Source organism: Gossypium raimondii, chromosome 7, assembly GCF_025698545.1.
Source record: "Gossypium raimondii isolate GPD5lz chromosome 7, ASM2569854v1, whole genome shotgun sequence".
Classification (NCBI taxonomy): Eukaryota; Viridiplantae; Streptophyta; class Magnoliopsida; order Malvales; family Malvaceae; genus Gossypium; species Gossypium raimondii.
In genome coordinates, this window is record NC_068571.1 from 28,974,323 (window position 1) to 28,996,422 (window position 22,100).

The following is a 22,100-nucleotide window of genomic DNA, read 5'->3' on the forward strand; positions in this document are numbered from 1 at the left end:
GTTTAGATTAATACTAATTTTAAAATTTATAGAAATTAAAATTGATGAAATTAAAATACAAAATTAAATATATAATTTAGTTAGGTTTAACCATTTTTTAATGTTGCTTAGCTTTAATGTTTGGGATTTGGCTACTTTCAGTCGTTATGCAGTTATGCTCAGACAAATTTGTTCTCTTTCTGTCTTATCAACTACTCAAAATCTCAGTATAGTTATGTCATTTAATCTCTTCATCATAGATGTGATATTGGTGAAAATGGGGCCAAGAAATCCACATTCAATGACTTTGAAAGAATATATATTGTTAGTTGCACATTCTCTTATTCAATCACAGTTGCTTGTTTCTGAGTCTATAGAATCATGATATTTGTAAATCTTATATAAAGTAAGAGTATATGGCTAGACAGTCTGGCCCTGTCGGCGGAAAGTAGGGAGGAATTAATCAATCACAGTTGCTTGTTTCTGAGTCTATAGAATCATGAATTTTAAATTTATGGAATGCATTTTTTCGAAGATATTGTATGCATTAAGTGTAATTTTAGTTTTAATATGAAATTTGAGATTTATATATATACTTACATAAAACCCTCCTTCACTGAATTAGTGCCATGGATAAAAGGACCAATTAAGCAATCCTTCCAACACGTGCATGCACTGGATTTTCATCGCCTCGTCCATTGTTAAATTGATAGGTTAATAAGAACAATTAGTTGGCTACTGATTATATGGATTCTGGGTTAAAAGTATTTAGGTTTACTGTTACATACATGGAGGATCTACATCTATTTTCACTTTTGTTTAATTAATTTAAGTTAGTTTTTATGAGTTTAAGGATTGTACTAGCAAATAGTAGTACATAAAGGAGATAGAGTACCAAAACAAAGAAAAAGCCGAAAGGTGTTAATGCTAAATTTTAAAAGAAAGTTAAAATAAGAGACTTGAATTATAATATGATTCTCTGACGCACTAATTAAGCTACTATATATTGTCAATAGTATTATAACTTCTGTAGCTCTATTCCTTAGACCCACCATGAACGAGCAGATAAATGCTTCCCTTACTTGTCTCCCTCTAATCTGACTTTATTAACCCAAAGCAATTGCTTATTTGTTCCCCACGCCCACAAAGCCCAGCATTGTCCCTAAGGTATTAATTTGTTGTTCGATTCTTGTTCTTGAACCCATTTGGAGAATGCAACAAGGGTTTTCATGTCTGCACGGTAATGGTTCTGTGTAAATTCCAGTAGTGCTGCCCAAGTAAAGTCTGGGTATTTCCTCGAATTTGCGGCATTAACTAAGCCAGCTGCTGGTGTCACCGGTCTCTCCAGCTTGGGACATAGAAAGAATGCAAGTGATTTTCTCACCGTTTCAGTATTCACTACTGCTCTGTGCAAGCAGCTCTTGTAAATACCGTTTGTCAAAGCCTGTATTCAAACACCACAGCCTCATTTTCGTTAAAATTTTTTGTATATACGTATGCATATATGTTCAGAATCTTTATTACCATGAATGTATCGCAATGTTGACAACGAAAGCTCCTGGGATATGAGCAACGGAGTGCCACTTTTCATCGGCAAACACTTGAAGGCCTCCAACTTGATCCTGATGAAGGATTGTCAAGGAAGTGGGATCGGTGTGGGGACCGGTTCCCAGAGTCAACTCAGGCTTTTGGCATGGAGAGTAGTGATTCAGTCTCAGGATTGAATCATTTTGTTCGAAAAAGTCTTTGAAGTAGGCTTGGTCAAGTCCTAGACTTATCCCTAGCAGCCCCATTATCTCTTGGGAAACCTTGTTCCTGGCTTCACAATATTCCTGGTAAAGCCTCCTGTCAAGTACGAAAAGCAAAATCGAGTGTTAGATTCCTATCCTATGGTAAAACTTGTCGCAACATTCTACAAATTAACATAGGTTATAAAAGAGAAACGCAAAGTCAAAAAAGGCCATCCAGTTATAATGTGTATTTTTGTTTTAGAAGGGGTATTTAAGCAATCAATGTTGAATGGATTTAGGGTTCGGTCAATGCAAGGAATGATGTCTATTGAATTTGTCACCCCATCTCTTTCAAACCTAAAAAAGATGTATATCCAATTGTCACTATTTGTACAAGGCTTGAAATACACATGGGGTTAACAAATACGCTGAAACTGCAACATGTATTTTTTGCATTTTGGAGACTAAATCTTGACGTGAAAATAAGCTGATCATCTCGTATATTGACTGAATGCAAATTAGCATTTCTCCTATTTAATTAGGAATGGAAGGGTGAGAAGAATTTATTTACCCGAAATCTCTAAAATCTTCACCCATCCAATTCACCATATAGTGTTGCACGATATTTTGAGTGTGAGGTCAGTGCCGAAAAGACAGTGTTTCTTTCCATGGCAACTTGGAGTAAAACCTGCCAACGAAACTGCTTGCATACCCATAGCTTTCTCCTACTTTTCTCTTAGCCTTTTGCTTCTCAGAGAGTTGCAGGCTGAAGAAGCGGTCCATGTACTGATGAGCTTACAACCAAAAAAAACCCATGCTTCTTGCATGCCTCATTCACGGCCTCTGCCGCTTTTGATACAGCAAGAGAGTCCCCAAGCAAGAAAGCTCCGAAGTCAATGGCTGGAATTACAAGTTCCGGGTCATCCAGGCATGGCTTATCGTCGTCAGGCCATATGAACTGAGAGGGTATATTGGATTCAGATCCAAGGATTGATGCATCGAAAGCTAAAGGGCGATGCTCATTCTTTGCGACAGCAGCAGTTGGTGGAAGCATCGGCTTGTCTTGAATGACAGAAACCATTGGCAGACAATGTACCATTTTCTGTTTCTTGTTTTAGGTGGTCGGAGAGGAAAAAGAAGACAAGATATAGAGGAGCAAAACTAAGAGGGTTTAAATAAGAGAAGTAGAAAACCAATAATATTTGGAATCTAATTGTTTGGTTTGAACTGTTGCCTCATTTCCCCTTTAATTTGTGTTGTGTTGGCAGCTTAACGTTCCTTTTGGATTCAATTGCAATACAGTGCGTTGAAATTTTTTACCTTGATTTTCAATCTCACTACACCACAGTGACTTGCTTGGTTGTTTGGATATCTTGGTTTCCAGCACAGTGAGACAAGCCTGCTGCACTCGACAACTTTATCTTCACTGGTGCTAAAAGCTCCAGTCAGCTCTAGCTGGGGCAGTAGGTATTTTTGGATGACAAAAATACCCATACTTTAATTTATTATTTTACCATTTTATCCTTAGATGTTAAACTAATTTCTTTCCCAATCTTATTTGTTTTCAGATTTGGGAATAAAACAACAGTTTCTCCCCTCGTTCTTGTTGGTTTCTCCCTTGTTCTTGTTGGTTTCTCCCTCGTTTTTGTTGGTTTCTCCTCTCTTTTTTGCTTTGTTCTTGGTTGTGGGAGCTTAGGATATTCTTTTTCTTCAATCAGACTAACAAGTTAGAGATATCTTGTGTTTTTTCCTTCTATTTTCTCATGCTCAACATTTACCCTTTTTCTCAATTAACAGGGGAAGTCTACATTAATTAGTGCACTGTCAGATAGTAATCTGTATAGTGATGCAATGTATATATATTCTTTAAAACAGTTTTTCCTCGAAGTTAAATTCTTTGTTAAAAGTAAAAGGCTGGATGTTTTTGCCTAATTGGAGGCAATGGCTTTGTGTAGATTGTTTGCAACATTGGATGGTTGATTAAAAAGTGTTGTTCTTTCTTCAAGGTGAGATGGTTTGCTGTCACTCACTATTATTATTGTTGTTATTGTTATTGCTTTTCTTTGAGTAGCCTAGTTCTAAATGATATACTTACCTTATCCCATAGGCAGCAACATTTTATCTTTTGATCTTTGGACCTATCATTTAGCATGATTTACACACTATTTAGTAATATTATTACTAACTATAATTTTAAGTCATACACAATGAAATTACCTAAACATCTAAACTCAAAAAATTATAACTTAAAGCTTGCAGGGCACAAACCGAATTTCCAAGGCTTTTAACACTTGCTTAAGCAAAAAAAAAAAACACAAACAAATGCATGTAATTATTCCCGATAGTGATCAAATTATACAATAGATTCAAAGTTAGAATAGAAAAAAAGTGAAACGAACTTGAAAATAGTACCTCAAAGGAACTAGGATAGGAGTCAAATGGAGCCTCCCCTGCTTCAATAGCATTAGTCCCCATTCAATATATATATCCCTGACTATATATAAACAAAGAACACAAGTCAAGTAATTAAACAGATCAAAAACTGCAAACAAGCTATAAATGATGAAAATTGAAAACCCTTTTATTCTATATGATTCTAATGGTGACATTTCTAAGTGTAGCTCAAAGATTTGCATTAACTATGAATCTTTAGCTCATAGAGTTTGTGCTAAACTTCAGTCAATGAAGAAAGATTGGAATGATACTTTCACTTCTTTTCCTAATAAACGAACATTTATAATTTAGAAAAAGATAGCTAGAAATGAGCTTCAATTGCATCTGCAGCAATAACAGAAAGCATAAAATCCATAGTTTCCAAATACATATAACAAAAGTGGACTGTCACAAAAGGCTCAAAGTTATCCATAAAATTATTACTGCACTCAAGTTTGATTTCTTTCTTTGTCATAAAACCCATCTTTTTTCTTCAGGTTCACATCTTGTTTCATTAATCCATCATAATTCATTTTTAGCTTCAATTATACATACAATTTGTGAACACAATTCTAAATTAGGTGAAGAAGCTGAAAAACACTTCAAAGCAGAGGAGAGCAAAAACAGGAAAATATATTCTTAAAATAAAAATCAGAAAACCACTATATTGGTCATATTAATATAACAGAGATCAATCAGTTCATCAATCCAAAAATAAAAAAGCAAAAAGCAAAAAAATGAAAAATAATTTAACAAATTAACATGCGGAAAAGGTGAAGAACTGAAGATTTACAAATACAGAGGGGAAATAATTCGAGAACTGAAAATTCAAAGGTAGAAGCACCGTAAAAGAGAGGGAAAAAAAGCAAACTAATGTCTAGGTTTAATACTATTAATAGCAGCAAACTCCCTTTTAAAAAGTTAACATACCTTTGAAATTCAAAGGTGGAAGATGTAGAAGCACCGCTCTAACCTCTGATCGGGACTTTGATCGGTGGAGGTGGATTGGGACTTTGATCGGTGGAAGAGGGGAAATGGGAATGGGAAATGGGAGGAGGGCACGGGGTTTGGAACTTTGATCAGTGGAAGAGGGGAAATGGGAATGGGAAATGGGAGGAGGGCACGGGGTTTGGGACTTTGATTGGTGGAAGAGGGGAAATGGGAATGTGAAATGGGAGGAGGGCAGGGGGTTTGGGACTTTGATCAGTGGAAGAGGGGAAATGGGAATGGGGAAATTGCACTGAGGGCACAGGGTTTGGGACTTTGATCGGTGAAAGAGGGGAAATGGGAATGGGGAAATTGCACTGTATTAGTGTATTTTAAAAATAAAAAAATATATATGTAGTGTATTTTAAAAATAAAAAATATAGTTTATATTCAGTTTATTCGAATTATTTGAAGCATGAAGATGTAATATTTTTCTTGAAAGATACTAATTTTGAACTTAAATCATGATAATAAAAAATTATGGGATTTGTGAAACAAATTAGGGAATTACCTTTCTTGTGAAGATATAGAACAACCCCAAATGTGCAGAAAACTTGAACCAGTTGAATCAAAGACTCTATTTTTAAGCAAAAAAATAAAAAATAAACACAACCAAATTTAAACGAAAAAAATTACAAAGAAGAGAATTTCAAGCCAAAAAAAGCAAAATTGTTGTAGCTCTACCATAGATGACTAAAGTGAAAAGAAAACAATAGTTCAAGTAAAGCTTTAAAGATGAACAAAGAAAACAATAGTTCAAGTAAAGCTTTAAAGATGAACAAATCGATTGCATAATCTTCTTGCTTACAAAAAAAAAACACAGCTTTTAAGTTTTTTTTCCAATAAGCCAACAAAAAATAGTGAAATATTTAGCTGTTTAGAGCTCTTCAAAGATAAGGCAAACAAGAAAACCAAAAACCCAACAAAAAAAATCAAAATTCCTTTATTCATTTTGAAAAGATAGTCATAATCAATTATCCTTTCTATATCCTCGTTATTGTTTACCATGGATCTTTGAGAATTTTTTTCTTTAGTGTTCATCTTATGGCTTTCATCCATTCGTGATGTATTATTCTTATTTTTTATGAAACTATATTATTATATCTAATTATATATTTATGGTTTTATGTCGGTTGACATTTAAAATCAAAATAATAATAGATGGTAAAGACACGAAATTTTGTAGAGGGAGATAGTACCTTAGCAACAAAAGTTGTTTGGGATGATGAGCTGACGTTGATATTTTGTGAGCTTTGCATGAATGAAGTCAATGCTGGTAATAGACCGACAACTCATCTAAACTCAAAAGGATGGGAAAATGTCATTGCTCTTTTTCAAGCAAAAACACAAAAAAAAATTATGGAAAACCTCAATTGAAAAATAAGTGGGATACATTAAAAAAGGAATAGAGGTTATGGAGGGAGTTGCTTAAGAAATCTATAGGTATTGGATGGTGTCCATCTAAAAAGACGGTCGATGCTACCGAAGAATGGTGGGCTACAAAAATACAGGTTAGTGTTAATTTTATCATTATTTTAATGCATAAAGTTTATTGAAATTAATAATTTACAATTATAAAAATCTTAGTATAACATTTAACATTTAACATGTTATGTAGGAAAATCCTGATTTTAAAGGATTTAAGAAGAAAGGAATTGAACCACGATTGAATGAGTTAATGTGGCAAATGTTTGGTGGCATTGTAGCCACTGGAGAGAACGCATGGGCACCTTCGTCTTGTGTTCTTCCAAGTGGGGTTCCTATGGGAGATGATGCACCTAATGAGGGATTTGGTGATTCAGATGAACATAGTAACGAGAATGAAGGTATTCCTCCTGATGAGGTACCATCAAACCATTCTCATGAAATTCCTAATTGAAGAAAGCAAACATTTGGGGTTGTACACGGTAAAGGAAAAAAATCAAGTTCAAGTAGAAAATCATCAAGAAATACATTAACTACTCAGATTGAGAAATTGTGTGAAAGTATGGCTAGTCCAAGGAAGTCAGTAAATGAAATTATTTTTCCTCACTCTCAATATACTATTTCAAATGCAATGGATGCTTTGCATGCTTTAGGAGATGAAATTCCAAAACAAGATGAACTGTACTATTTTGCCACCAAAATGTTCCAAATACCGGTGAAACGAGAAGTGTTTTTGAACTTAGATCCAGATGATAGGGTTTGGTGGCTTCAACGTGAGTATGCTGAACAAAATCCAATTGCATCATTTTCATCCTTGGTAGCAACATCCTCATTTCCCTTCCAACCATACCATCAACCACCTTCACCATAAGCTCCTTAGAATTATTATTGTAATATAACTATACTACTTTTTTATATGTAAAACTAATGTATGATACTTTTTATGTTTGGTATTTTTATGCTATGCTTTTAATCAAGTTTCTGTGTTGTATAGAATGTCACGAAATATTAATTTATTTTCATTTGATTACTTTTTCAAGTTATGGATGAATTTAACAATATGTATAATAGTTTTGATATGAATGATGATACCCCTGAATTAAGTGAAGAAGCTCAACGAAGAATAGCCACAATTGTTACCCAAGTTGAGCACAACAATTATCATGAAGAGGAAGAATATGTGTTAAGCAGTGTATTGATACACCATGAAACTTATTTCACTATGCAACCGCGTATGGATTCAAATTATACAGGTCAAATGTGGGTGGATGAAGTATTAAATGGGCACGATGATCATTGCATGAATAGTTTTAGGATGCCAAAAAATATATTTCACAGCTTGTTGCATGATTTGCAAACAAATTATGGCTTAAAGAATGGGAAAGTATCGACGATGGAGAAGTTAGCATTATCATTGTACATTCTTGGAAATAGAGAATCAAATTCAAATGCAACAGAGTGATTTCAACGATCTGGGGAAACTGTTAGTCGAATTTTTACTGATATGTTGCATATATTTGGTCAAATGGGAATAGACACGATTAAACCCACTGAAGGTCAATTCGAGGAAGTACCGAACCATATTCGACATGATACAAGATATTGGCCTCACTTTAAGGTAAAATTTACACAATCTTTATATTTTTAAAATATAAATTATTTTTAACTTTTATCTCATTACTTGTATTTATTTTAAAGGATTGTATTGGGGTCGTAGATGGAATACACATAAAAGCATGCATTTTGCCTTCTTGTCAAATACCTTATATCGGACGGAAAGGTGAACCAACTCAAAATATTATGGCAGTTTGTGACTTCAACATGTGCTTTATTTTTGCATTTCCTGGTTGGGAAGGAACAGCACATGATAGTAGAATTTTTTTGTAAGCACTTAGAAAACAATAGTTAAATTTTCCACACCCTCCACCAAGTTGAACTTTAATTTTTTTAATTAATTTTTACATAAAAAATATTTAAATATTTAATTTATTTTTAAACTTGATATTATGTTTTACTTTTTTGTAGGAAAATATTATCTTGTGGATTCAGGATATCCACAAATGGCAGGTTTTCTAGGTCCATATAGGGGGAACGATATCATTTACCTAATTTTCGTCGAGGTAATCATCAAGTATCTGGAAAAAGAAGAAATCTTTAATCATGCCCATTCTTCGTTACGCTTTGTGATTAAACGAACATTTGGAGTGTGGAAAAAAATGGCCAATATTAAGAGATATTCCAAGTTATTCATTCAACAAGCAAGTTTTAATAGTTATTGCAACAATGGTTTTGCATAATTACATTCGAAGACATGCTTGGTCAAATGATGAGGATTTTCGACAATTTGAGACTATACCCGACATGCCAGTCTCTTTAGGCCATTTTGATAGAGGTGAATCGAGTTCTTAATAAGTAATTAAAAGATCGCAGTGAACTTTTTCGTTAACTATAGATATAAATTTAAATCTTAGAGTCGTTATTATTGAAATTTACTTACCTAAATACTATCTCAGCTCAAATACAATTATTCTTAAATTGTAAAATAGATGATAATACATGTAGTTATACAAAATATATATATAATAAAAAATCACTTATAGTAATATTATTATAAAAATTACTTCTTCCTTCAACATTAGACTTAAGTTCAAATTTTAAAGTTGTTATTATTAGAAGGGTTTTAACTTAATATCACTTCTACCCGAATAAGATTATTCTTACACCATAAAATGGATTATAACACTTGTGATTCTAAAAAATATATATAATAATAAAATCACTTATAATTATATTTTTTTTAGTTTTCTATTGTGAATGTTTTTTAAAAGAAGTGATTTATTTTATCATATTTAAAAATATTTTATAAAAGTTAAAAGACAAAAAAATATAATAATATATGGATTGTACTGCGTATTTTCTAATCGACATCGCAACGAGGAAGAGTCGACATCCCGACGACACGACACTCGACATCCTGATGGGAACAAAAATCACGTCCTAACAACGCAAAGAATGACGTCTCGACAAGGGACATACGACGTTGCAACGTGACGAATTGTTTCCCAATTCAACTGGGTTTTTTTCTCCTAGTTAAACTCTACTATTGTTTCTCAGTTAAACTCTTATTAGTCTAAGGTTATTTTAGTCGTATTTAACCTACGAATTTAGCCTATAAAGGGGGTTGTTGTAACCTAGATTAATTATTTTCGTCATCTTTGAGATTGAAAGAGTCTTGTGAGTTTTAGGGAATTTTGGGTTTTAGCTAGAGAGTTATTTTTCTTTCAGGATTCAGGGTTACTTGTTTAGATTATTTCCATCTTATACTCTTTCAGTTTTTGCTCATTTAGTGAAGTATTTTTTGCCCGTAGTTTTTTGTTCTCTTCTTTGAAGGAATTTTTTCACGTAAATATCTATGTGTTTGATCTTCTTTACTTTTACTTTTATTTTCTCGTTGCATATACGGGTCGATCCCCAACAAACTGGTATCAGAGCCAAGGTTCAACTTTTGCAGATTAACATGTTCAGAGATGGCAATAAGGTTCGATATCGAAAGGTTTAACAGCTACACAAATTTCAATTTATGACAAGTTCAGATGACAGCATTTCTAGTTCAGAATAACCTGAAAAAAGGTCGTTACAGGGACAAAGACAAAAATATGGATAATTCATAATGGAATGAGCTTGATGAGAATGCCATGTTTGCAATTCAGTTGTGTCTCACGAATGATGTGTTGCAAGAGGTACTTTCAGAGAAAACAACAGCAGCCTTATAGAGAAAGTTAAAAACTATATATATGACAAAGTCTTTGGCTAATCGCTTGGTGTTGAAGCAGTGCCTATATACATTTCGTATGGGAGAAGATGATTCCATTAGGGACCACATCAGTGAGTGTTTTTCTCTCTTGAATGATTTGAAGAACATTGAGGTTCAAATTGATGATGAAGATCAGTCTATACTATTATTGTGCTATTTTCCCCTTTATATAAGTCTTTTAGGGAAATCCTGATTTATGGGAGAGATAAACTCTTGTTCGAGGAAGTGAAGGGAAACTTGTTGAGAAAAGACAAATTCGACAATGAGTTTGGTTCAGGTAACAGTTCAAGTTGGAAACGCTCGGTATTTGTTGCCAGAAGCATGACTAGTTTAAGGTCAAGAAATCGAGACAATGTATGTGGTTATTGTAAGAAGAAAGGTTAGATTAAGGTAGATTGTTACAAACTACAAAATAAGAACTGAAGGGCTGCTGAGAGCAATGAGGATGAAGTAGTTGATGCTAATACGGCCGAAGAAAAGAATGATGATTAGTTATGGTGTCTACAACCGAAAGGTCTCAGTTTGCGTTTAAATGGATCTTGGATTCGGGGTGTTCTTTTCACATGTGTCTCGATAGGGACTAGTTCTTCACATATAGTTTCATTGAAGGAGGAGTTGTGTTTATGGGGAATGGATCACTCTATAAGATAATCGGTATTGGTACCATTTAGATTAGGATGCACGATGAAATTATGAGGACACTATCAGATGTTAGACATGTGCCTAATTTAGAGAAAATCCTCATCTTTTTTAGTATCTTGGACTCGAAAAATTGAAAATTCGTTATCGAGTCAAGCGGCATTAATGTATCCCTTGGAGCTTTCATTTTGATAAGAGGTTGAAATAATGGCAGTCTATATATTCTTCAAGGTTCAATCGTGACTAATGTAGCAACAATTTCCTTGATAATTACGAAGTCGGAGTTAACTTGACATCAGTCTAAGAAATTTGACTCTTTCAAGTTAAGCAGTGGATCTACAATTAAAAGTCTTTTAGTTTTTAAGTTCAAACGTCGATTTATCCTGCAAAGGTTTAGATAAACTTGTGGGGGGCTCGAAAAAAGAGGTATGAGAAAGTACGAGTTAAGGTAGAGATTTGTGGAGTGTGTCACGTATTTTTCAATCGGCATAGCAATGAAGAAGGGTTAGCGTTCCAACGACGTGACACTTGACGTCCCAATGAAGGACATACGATGTTGCGACGTGGTGACGTGTTTTCCAATTCGATCGAGTTTCTTCTCCTAAGTAAACTCTGTTATTGCTTCCCATTTAAACTCTGATTAGTCCAGGGTTATTTTAGTCATATTTAACGTATGAATTTAGCCTATAAAAAAGGTTGTTGTAACCTAGATTAATTATTTTCATCATCTTTGAGATTGAGAGAGTCTTATGAGTTTTAAGGAATTTCGAGTTTTAGCTAGAGTGTTTTTTTTTCTTTCAAGATTTAGGGCTATTTTTTGAGATTATCTTCATATTGTACTCTTTTGATTTTTACTCATTTAGTGAAGTCTCCTATGCCCGTGGTTTTTTGTCCTCTTCTTTTGAAGAAGTTTTCCACGTAAATATTTGTGTGTTTGATCTTCTCTACTTTTACTTTTATTTTCTCATTGCATATACAGGTCGATCCCCAACATAATATTTGTTGTTGTTTAAAGAAGATTTGTTTGTTTTTCTTCTTGACTTGTATGGAGTAGTGATTAAAACTTTTTTCGGACATCTATTTGACACAAGCTCAAACACCAAACATACACTCATCCAACTTTATCATTTCAACCAAAGTAACATTTGATTTTTATGTGAATTTTAATAAATATATTATATAATTATTTTACCCACATCGTGGATATGTGATAATCTTATTGGTAATATTGTCGATTGAGTTAATTTCACAAGTTAACTTGATACAAACTCAAGAAAAATGACAATACTATAATAAACAATTGGAGAACATTTAATATATTATTAATATGATGTATTTAACCTATTTAAATTTCCTTTTACTCTTAATTTAAATTATTTTAATTTTAATTTCATATACATTGCATATGTGTTATTATTAGTTTGAATCTTACATTTCATTATTTTAGCGTTTTGATAAATTACTTAAGTAAATTGTATTCATATATGATATTATTAGTTTCAAATCTTACATTTTATTATTTAAGTGTTTTGATAATTTACTTAAATAAATTGTACTCATATGTGTTATTATTAGTTTGAATCTTACATACTTAAAACACTTAAATAAACACAACCATATATTTTAAATGCATACGTGTGTGAAAAAATTTCTAATATTAACAATTTTGTTGATTGAGTTTGTGTCATAAATTAACTCAAATCAACACGAAATTGATGACAACACCATGATAAACACTTGTATTCATTTAGCATTTTAATATGATGTATTTTATGTTTTAAATTTCTATTATATATAAATATTTTAGTAAGTTGTTGTAACCCATAACCAGATCTAAACTCGGTAGTAAATATTAATTTAAAGGTATTTTATTTTTATATAAAATCTCAAAAAAATCATGTTTATGTTGGGATTTGAACTTAAAACACTAAACATACACTCTTCCAACTTTGTTATTTCAACTAAAGTAACATTTGGTTTTTAGGTGAATTCTTAATAAACATATTATATAATTATTTTCACCCACATCGTGGGTATGACATAATCTTATTGATAATATCGTCAATTGAGTTAGTGTCACAAGTCAACTCAATACCAACTTAAGAAAAATGACAATGCTATAATAAACAATTGAAGTACATTTAATATTCTTAATATGATGTATTTATCTCTTTAAATTTCCTTTTACTATCAATTTAAACTATTTTTTATTTTAATTTCGCATATATTGTATGTGTTTTATTTTAGTTTCAAATCTTATATTTCATTATTTATTGTAATTTATTTATAAACGCACTCATGTATTCTAAAAATGTGGTTTCCACACACATATGCGTATTATAGAATTTCTAGTATTAACAATATTGTTGGTTGAGTTGGTGTCACAATTAAGTCAACATCAACACAAGATTGATGACAAGACTATTATAACAATTGTATTCATTTAGTATTTTTTAATTTGATATATTTTTGTGTATAAATTTCATTTTACTCATAATTTAATCTAATTTTTTCATTTTAATATCATACAAATTCCATGTATTATTAATAATTAGTTGTAAACTATATGTTTCATTATTTATTATATATTATTTTTAAATACATATTTATATTCTAAATACGTAATTTCCATACATATTCGCGTATGATAAAGTTTGTAATATTTATTTGAATTTTTAGCAATTATATTTATGAATGGTAGGAATTTTTATGAATTGTAGGAATTTTTAGTTTTTCATAAGATAAATTTTGTTAGTATATTTTTAAAATTTTTACTGTTATATATGTTGACATGACTTCTGTGTATGCAAATTGTACAGAAGATATGGATTTAAAATTCCACGCGTGGCTCACTGATTGGATGTGTTGCCATGTAATAAAAGAACTAACCTATATGAGGTAATTTGTGTAGCGGTTTTCAAATTTGAGTGCCACAATGAATAACAAGGTTTTAAATACTAAATTCAAAACAGGAAATATTAAATTTAAATATCAAAGAATATATTAAGTCTTTTAAAAGTTAAACTAGCTTATATATCAAGATTACTCAAGCCAATTGTGTCTTAATTCAATTGGGGAGAATATGAATTCGAATACAATGAAACATATTATTTTCATATTTATAGATTGAGAAAAGATTATCAATAATTTTAATTTTTTTACGACTCCAAGACCAATCATGCCAAGACAATGGAGCCAAGAGAGCTTGGTCAACCAACAAACATCTCTACCCTTGGCGTTAGTAACATGTTAGGTGTCACCAATTTTCTGTTATTAGCTTGATATTTTTTAAGTAATGTTTCGAGTTAAAATTTTGTGGATGGAGAAAATAATATTGATAGAGTTTATCTTCGTTTAAGAGTCTAACTCAATTGGTTTTGATTTAGTCAGGGTTTAATATGATTACCAAACATAAAATGTTTCAAATAATAAAAGAGGTTTAATAACAAATTTAGCTTTTAATGTTTACATATTCTGTTAACTTGGCCATTATTCTTTTTTTTAGTTAAATTTGGCCCTCAACTTTTTAAAAAGAGCCGAATTTGACCATTAATATTTGAAAATGAGTTAAACTATTGTATTTTCAATAAAATATTGACTAAAAATTAAAATTTTAAACATGGTAGCCGAATGACAATCAATGTATACTTGCACAAATTTTTTGAATTTGGAATTTTTTTATTTTTGATACTTTTATCATTTTAAATTAGTTGTTGATGTGGCATATAAGGCAAGTAATGTTATGTCAGCATAAAGTACAAGTGGACTACTATATGGGTTGTCATGTCAACATTGTTAAAAATTTATTTTTTAGTCAGCATTTCTACATTTAAAAAAAAAGTAATTTGACTTTTTTTAAAAGGTTGGTGACTAAATTTAACTAAAAAATAAAAGCCAAATTAACAAAAAAAAATTGTAAACTTTGAGAGCTAAATTTATCATTATGTTTAAAAATGGGATTGAAAGAATCTAAATGTTTTCCGTGAATTATGTGATTAATTTTAGGTGAACTATAAAATGGTCACTAAACTATTGTCTTTATTCTATTTTGGTCATTGAACTATTAATTTTTCCAATTTAATCACTAAACTTTTGAAATCAAATATTTTTTCCCTCGAAGCTGATTTGTGCTTTTTTATTGTCTAATAACAAATTTAGCCTCCAATGTTACCCATTAGATAAATTTGATCCTAAATATAAAATATTCAACACATTTACCCTCAATGTTTACAAAATTTGTCATTTTAGTTCAATTCTAAAAATTCATATAACTTTATCTATAACTAAACAATTCATTTCCAATTATTTTATCTTCTATTTTAAAGCTGGAAATGGCAACTTGAGCTCACTTCTTTTTTTTCTACTTCGGATATTGAATTTTGTTATTTGGTGATGTTTTTTTTATAATAAGCTAGTTGGTTAGTTGTTGTAGCCTCTGCCAAAGATATGTAATCGACTTTGCTTCATTGATTGAAACATTTAAAATATCATTACTATATGATGTTATTTTCATTCCTTTTTTCCCTTTTCCATGTTTTGTGTTGGTAAACAGGGTGTATAAAACAATCATTCCAAATACAATGTTAGAAATTTTATATTGGAGTAGGATAAAATTATAAAATTTTGAAACCAAAGCTAAGATTTCTGGGTTAAGAAGCTTAAATTATTATTTTTGTAAAGGACCAACAATTAACTTATTGAATTTTTAGAATTAAAACTAAATTGACAAATTTTATAAATTTTGAAGGCTAAATTTATTGAATTTTTAGAATTCAAACTAAAATGAAAAATTTGTAAACATTGGGGCTAAATTTGTTATTATACCAATAAAACCCCAATCAACTTTGAGTGAACAAAATATTTGATTTCAAAAGTTCAAGTGACTAAATTGGAAAAATTATTAGCTCAATGACCAAAATAGAATGAAGGCAATAGTTTAGTCACCATTGTTGTAATTTTACCCTAACATTTCGGATAAAATTACTCATAATGTGAGATTATCAAAATAATGTGAGACTAAATTAAAATATTAATTTACATATATATATATTAGGGTAAATTACATAGATAGTCACCCAACTATTAATTTTTTTAAAACACTTAAAATAAAAAAATTGACAATTTAAGCACTCATATTACATGGTTCGATCATTTTGATCACTCCGTTAAAATCACAAACGATAACATGATTGACAGTTAAAAAATTGGTATAATAACAAATTTAGCCCTCAATTTTTACTTATTATATCAATTTAGCCATAATTATAAAAAAAGAACCCTCAAAATTTACAAATATTCTCAATTTGATATTAATTTCAAAATCCCCCACCTGTCCCTCTCCCTCTCCCCTCCCCCTATCACGGTCCTTTTGAGCTAATAATTGGTATGCACGAATTACAATGAAGAAACCTTTCTCGAAGGACAGTTTATCTTTGATCAGAACGATCTCATAGCGATTAAAATCCTTTTTTTTAATCAACTATACCTGGTCTCTCAGAAGACCAGAGCGCCGTCAAGGTGATTCAACAGCAGAAGAGGTACTTGAGTCATTAAGCAATTTGAGCTCACATATAATGAGACAAAAAATAGAATAAATATAGATTGAGAACTCATACATTATTTGCACAGAAAGTGACTCAAAGTTAGGATCATAAAATTCCTTATGCCTTAACCTTGCCATTAAGTTAATACCTCATTGGCTGTAAAATTTTTTTTAAAATTATTATTGTAATACTCGATTTTGGCCCGGGTAAAAGGCTCAAAATATAAATGGGACTGCAAGACCCAAAATGAACAGAGGCCCAAAACGGATGAAGAAACCCTAGGGTTTCTAAGGATTAACAGCGCCGCAACCATGTCCTCCACGCGAACGGGATCTTCGCAATCTTCACCTGCAAACACAAGAAAGGAAAGAAAATCAAATCAAATCAAATCAAATTAAGAAGATTTCTTTTATTATTTATTTATTTCATTCGGCTATAAAATAGCCATTGCAATACTATAACAGGGATCCCCGAATCCAGATTCAAAAAATCAATAAAAAAACAAGTATTTTCACAGCAAATAGAGAGTCAATCGAAACCAAAGGTTGATATGCATTTTCGTTTTACTATTTATTTTATTTTTATTTTATTTATATACTGATATAAAATAAAAATAAAAGTGAAAGACTCACCTTCATTCTGGTCTGAAACGTCGTTGAGACGGTCGAGGGAGCCACCCCTGAGGAACGGTGGCCTGAAACCGAAAGGTTTCTTGTTTGCTTTGAGGATTTGGTTGATTTTTTTGGGGATTTTGAGCCTAGATTTGGGCCTAGAGAGACCGAAGGAACTGAATAGGGGTTTTTCCCCATTTTCGACAACCACAGACGGTGGTGCCGGCGCCGGAGATCGGTGGCTGGGGCGGTGGCCAGTGACCGGCCAATGATCGGTCAGGAGGCTGAATAAATAGAGGGGAGAAGAGTTTTTTTTTCAAGGCTTCTGTTTTTTTTTCAAAAAAAGAAAGGGTGAATGAAATTTTGGAGTTTTTTGGCTTAAATAGCCTAGTGAAACGGCGCTGTTTCACCAGGCCTCCCCAGATGCCAAAACGGCGTCGTTTTGGGGAGGCCGACCCGACTCCGACCCGACCCGGCCCAGGATCCGCGTGTTTTTGAGTGGAGGGGTAAATTGCGCTTTTAGCCCCTTCGCCTTTTAATATTTTTACAATTTGGTTTCTTTATGTCTTAAAATTTATCCCGTTAATTTATTTTTAATTCCAATCTAGTCCTTTTTGAACGACGCCGTTTTAGAGGAGAAGGGAAAATTTTCCTTCCAGCCCCTCTATGTAATTCGCGCGTTTAAATGGGTCCTCTGATTTTTATTTATTTGCTGATTTACCCCAAAATTTTGAATTCCAGTTCAATTTAGTAATTTTTTATTATTTTTTATGTAATTATTATTTTTTTATTTATTTTTCTTTTTTTCCTTTTTTTTCTAACAAATGTTCTTTTATATAAAACATATGTATATCTATGTGTTTTTGTATTTTGAAAATGCTTAAATACCTATTTATTTTAACATGTATTTTATAATTTATATGTATATACATATTTTCCTACTTTTCTTTATATTCACAAATGCATTATGTATTTTGTTTATATAAATCTTTTATAATCTAATTTTTATATATAAATTCATGTGTATTCTTCATAGTTTAATGTGTATATCATGTACCTTTTATTTTTCTATTTATTTGTGTTTTCATTTATATTATTTTGCTCGCTTATGTGATACTTTGCATGACATTGTTTATTTTTTTCATGAATATTAGTTTTATTTATTTGTATGCATTATTTCTATACCTTTGTAATATTTATTATTGTATTGTATATTTAATGTAGCATCACATCATTTTTTTACTCGATTTCAAACTTTTCAAAATTAAGATAATGCTTGTATTTAGGATTTTCAAGGAAATTGAGCCCTAACGTATTGGGTTCCGATTTTCTTCGTTAAATCTAACAATCGAGCATTTCTCTTTAATCAAAAAATAAGAACTAATTATTGGGAATTCAACACGTTGTGTCCTAACGTATTGGATGTGACGCATTGATTTCTCGAAATGAAGATTTTTTTCTAAAAAATAATAAAGGAAATATTCCGAGTTTGGGATTTTGGAGGAATTGTGCCCTAACTATTGGGCCGCGATTTCTTAAATCTTGAATAAATGGATATTCTTTTAAATTTTTATTACACGAGTATTCTGACCTAATTCATTTTTGAGGAAATTAGAATGTCGTGCCCTAACGCATTGTGTGTGGCATTTTGTTTCTCTGAAATGATAAGGGTCTTAATACGTAACGTTTTTAAAATTTTGCTAAGGATTATGTATTTTCAAATTTTCGACATTAAGACATTAATTAATTAACTAGGTGCCAATTTTTGGGCGTTATGAGGGTGCTAATCTTTCCTCATACGTAACCGACTCCCGGACCCGTTTTTTTTCCTAAAATTCATAGATCAAAGTTGTTTTTAGGTGACCCAATCACACCTTAATAAAAGATTGGTGGCGACTCCAAATTTTCATCGACAACTAATTTTTTGTTTTTTCAAAAAATAAAAAATGGTTTCGACAGCTTGGCGACTCCGTTGGGGAACATTTTTTTTAAAAAAATAAGTGAGTCGGGCCACAAAGTTGATTAATTTTTGTCTTATAGTCGAAAAAATGAAATTCGTTTCAAAAATCCTCTTGTATTCATGCTTAATTGATTTAAGTACTTTAAATTATTTTGCATTGTACATTACATGTACTGGATAATTTTACCCTCTAAGTGGGAGTGAGAAACTATTCCTTCGTGAGGTTTTCACCTTCGTATAGGATAGTGGATCGCTTTCGGGATGCATTGGTACTTACACCTTCGTGAGATTTTCATCTTCGTATAGTCATAGGGAAAATGTGTCCCCCTGAACTGAACTTGATCTAAATGAGCCTATAATGGGTGAAGATCGAGGAATCTGCTGGTTTGGGTACCTTTAGCCAAATCGCATATAATGAACCTTAGGAGCTTGCCTTAGGTAGAATCACACTAAACCCTAGTAGATGTCCTAATAGACATTTTACTCTTCCTTGATTATATGATTATATTTGATACTGACTTTTGTAATTTATTTTGATTGCTTGACATGGAATTTCATTTCATCATAAAGGCGTCAGTTCAGATTCAGTTGCTAGATAGAAAGCTTGTCATGGAAAAAGGGTTTCTTGATAAAGTGGAGGACAATGCAGCTGTCCGAACTTGGCCTGAAACAACGCAGCAAGAAAAGGGCGATAGCTTGGCCGATGGGTATGTATCGAAATTATGGGATTTTACTCGCATCAGTGTAACTCAAAACAATTTGCAGGAGTTGAAGGAAATCTGGTATCAGTGGGATAATGAGGTTAGACAGTTATTTTATGACAATTATGGGGATTTGTCTTATTTGCTTGATGTGAAGGTAGACAATCATTTGTTTCGATCCTCGCCCAGTTTTAGAATCCTGCTTACAGCTGCTTCACATTTGGGAAGGTCGATTTGGTGCCTACGATAAAAGAATATGTGGCTTTACTCCGATGTTCAAAGTTTCAAGTGGACAGGGTTTCCTCGAGAGCGGTAAATGTGCCAACCTTTTCAAAGAAGCTAATGGGTATAACAGGGATGAGTGAGCAATGGGTTGCTGCACGGATTAAGCAAAAGAGGGATAGTAAATGCGTTCCTTGTAGAAGTTTGAAAGATGCAATTCTAACGTACCCAGACGTGATAAAGCGGTTAGATGTCTTTTCTTTAAGTATATATGGCTTGGTTGTCTTCCCCAAGGCCTTAGGGCATGTGGATGAAGCAGTCACCGATTTATTTGACCAGCTTGATAAGAAGGTTACACTGATTCCGATAATTTTGGTAGAAACCTTCAGGTCATTGAGTGCATGCCGAAAAACAGGTGAGGGTAGATTTATTGGATGTGCACAGCTTCTACTTGTATGGTTTCACAGTCACTTTTGGAAGGTGGATAAGGTTTTCGGGTTTTCTCTGAAAATTATTCACCACTAAAGGAGATAGTAGCTACGCCGAGGAGAGACGACATTTCGGAGGAGAAGTGGATGACAATTCTTCAAAATCTTCAGGAGGAAGACGTTGAGTGGAGAGCTCTTTGGTTGCTTCCAGATGAGATCCTGTATAGGTGTGGTAATTTTGATTGGGTTCTACTAGGGATTTGGGAAGCTATTGGATATGCCCCGTTATTGGTGCTGAGACAGTAAAGGTTAAGACAATTTGTACTTGCGACCCAAGGGATAGCTGATTGTGAATTTTCGTACAAAGATTTTGGTTATAAAAAGAAGATTCAAGAGATGTCTAGCGCATGGAAACAGATTCGTCGAATGAAAGGGTTAGCTGTGGGTCCGATGACAACTCCCAAGTATAATGAATGGTGGGGTAAGAGAAACAACGACAATATACCAAGGTAAGTCAGGAAGGTCGCCAGCCAATAGAGGAACATTTGCGAGTTATCCTTTCTGAGTTGGAAATCATAAGACAATATTTTAAGAGAAGAAATGCGGATTTAGAAAAGAAGACAGAGCAAATGGAGGAGGAAAAGATGAACTTGAGATTGGACATAGATGTTCAGAAGCTTGAAACTGAGAAATTAAGGAAAAAGAAAAACAAGGCTGAGGAGGAGTTGGGTAGTCCGAAGACGGATTATAAAAACTTATGTCATCAAATGAGAATCGCCGAAATGGGAAAAACGCTGAACAAAGGGCGATCGAAATTCGAGAAGAAAAGGACAAAGCCGATAGATGGGAACAGAAATTCCAAGAGATGCAGAGGTGAAACGAGGCTTTAGAAAAGAGTTTGTCAGAAAGCCAAAAGGAAAAGGGCGAGTTAAAGGATAGGGTGATCGTGTTGGAAGGATCTCTTCGTCAGTATCAAAATTAAAATTTCGCAATAGAGTTGAAAGCAAGCTTGAGCAAGATTGAAGAAATGAAGAAAAGAATCGAAGAGCTAGAAACGTCACGACAAAATGGTGAGGTCCAGATCAAGCACTTGAAAGAAAATGAAAGTCGTAATAATGAACAGCTCCACTACTTTCAAAACCAAGTTAGGAGCAGAGATCATATTATGGAGGAAGCCGTGATCCAAATCCGAGAAGTAGCTGATCACGTACAAACTTTGGCAGTACAAGCAGACATGCTGAGTGTAAAGTATGAATTAGAATCAGATCGGGGGCAAGAGTTAGCTGTGTTACTTAAGAAGATTAGAATGCTGAGCAATAGGGCAAAGCTTTATTTGTAATTCACTTTATGTAAAGAAATTTGCTTTCTAGTAAAGTTTTCTTAAATAGAATTGAATCAAAATTGACGCCTTTTTTGCATTCATTTCATGCATTGCATTATTTTATATGCATTTAAAAATATTAAAAGATTCTAATTAATTTAAATCACTCTTCAGTTAATCTGGAAACCAACCAGCCTACTAAACACCGCTACGGTACTCGATTAAAAACTAGGGACATGGATCAAAGGATGGAAAAGCTAGAACAGATCCAAAAGGAAATGCAGGAGCAACTTCAATAGCAAATGAA

The 22,100-nt window shown here is 32.5% G+C and overlaps 1 protein-coding gene and 1 pseudogene across 1 annotated transcript; one reads left to right on the forward strand and one right to left on the reverse strand.

Moving 5' to 3' along the window:
- Positions 1–929: 929 nt before the first annotated feature.
- On the reverse strand, positions 930–3,302 carry LOC105797477 (gibberellin 20 oxidase 1-like; annotated as a pseudogene).
- A 3,505-nt stretch (positions 3,303–6,807) lies between these two features.
- On the forward strand, positions 6,808–7,425 carry LOC128042536 (L10-interacting MYB domain-containing protein-like). Its single transcript, XM_052633903.1, has 2 exons — positions 6,808–6,972; positions 7,096–7,425. The coding sequence occupies exons 1-2, from the start codon at positions 6,808–6,810 to the stop codon at positions 7,423–7,425; spliced, it is 495 nt and encodes a 164-aa protein (XP_052489863.1).
- The last annotated feature ends 14,675 nt before the right edge of the window (positions 7,426–22,100 follow it).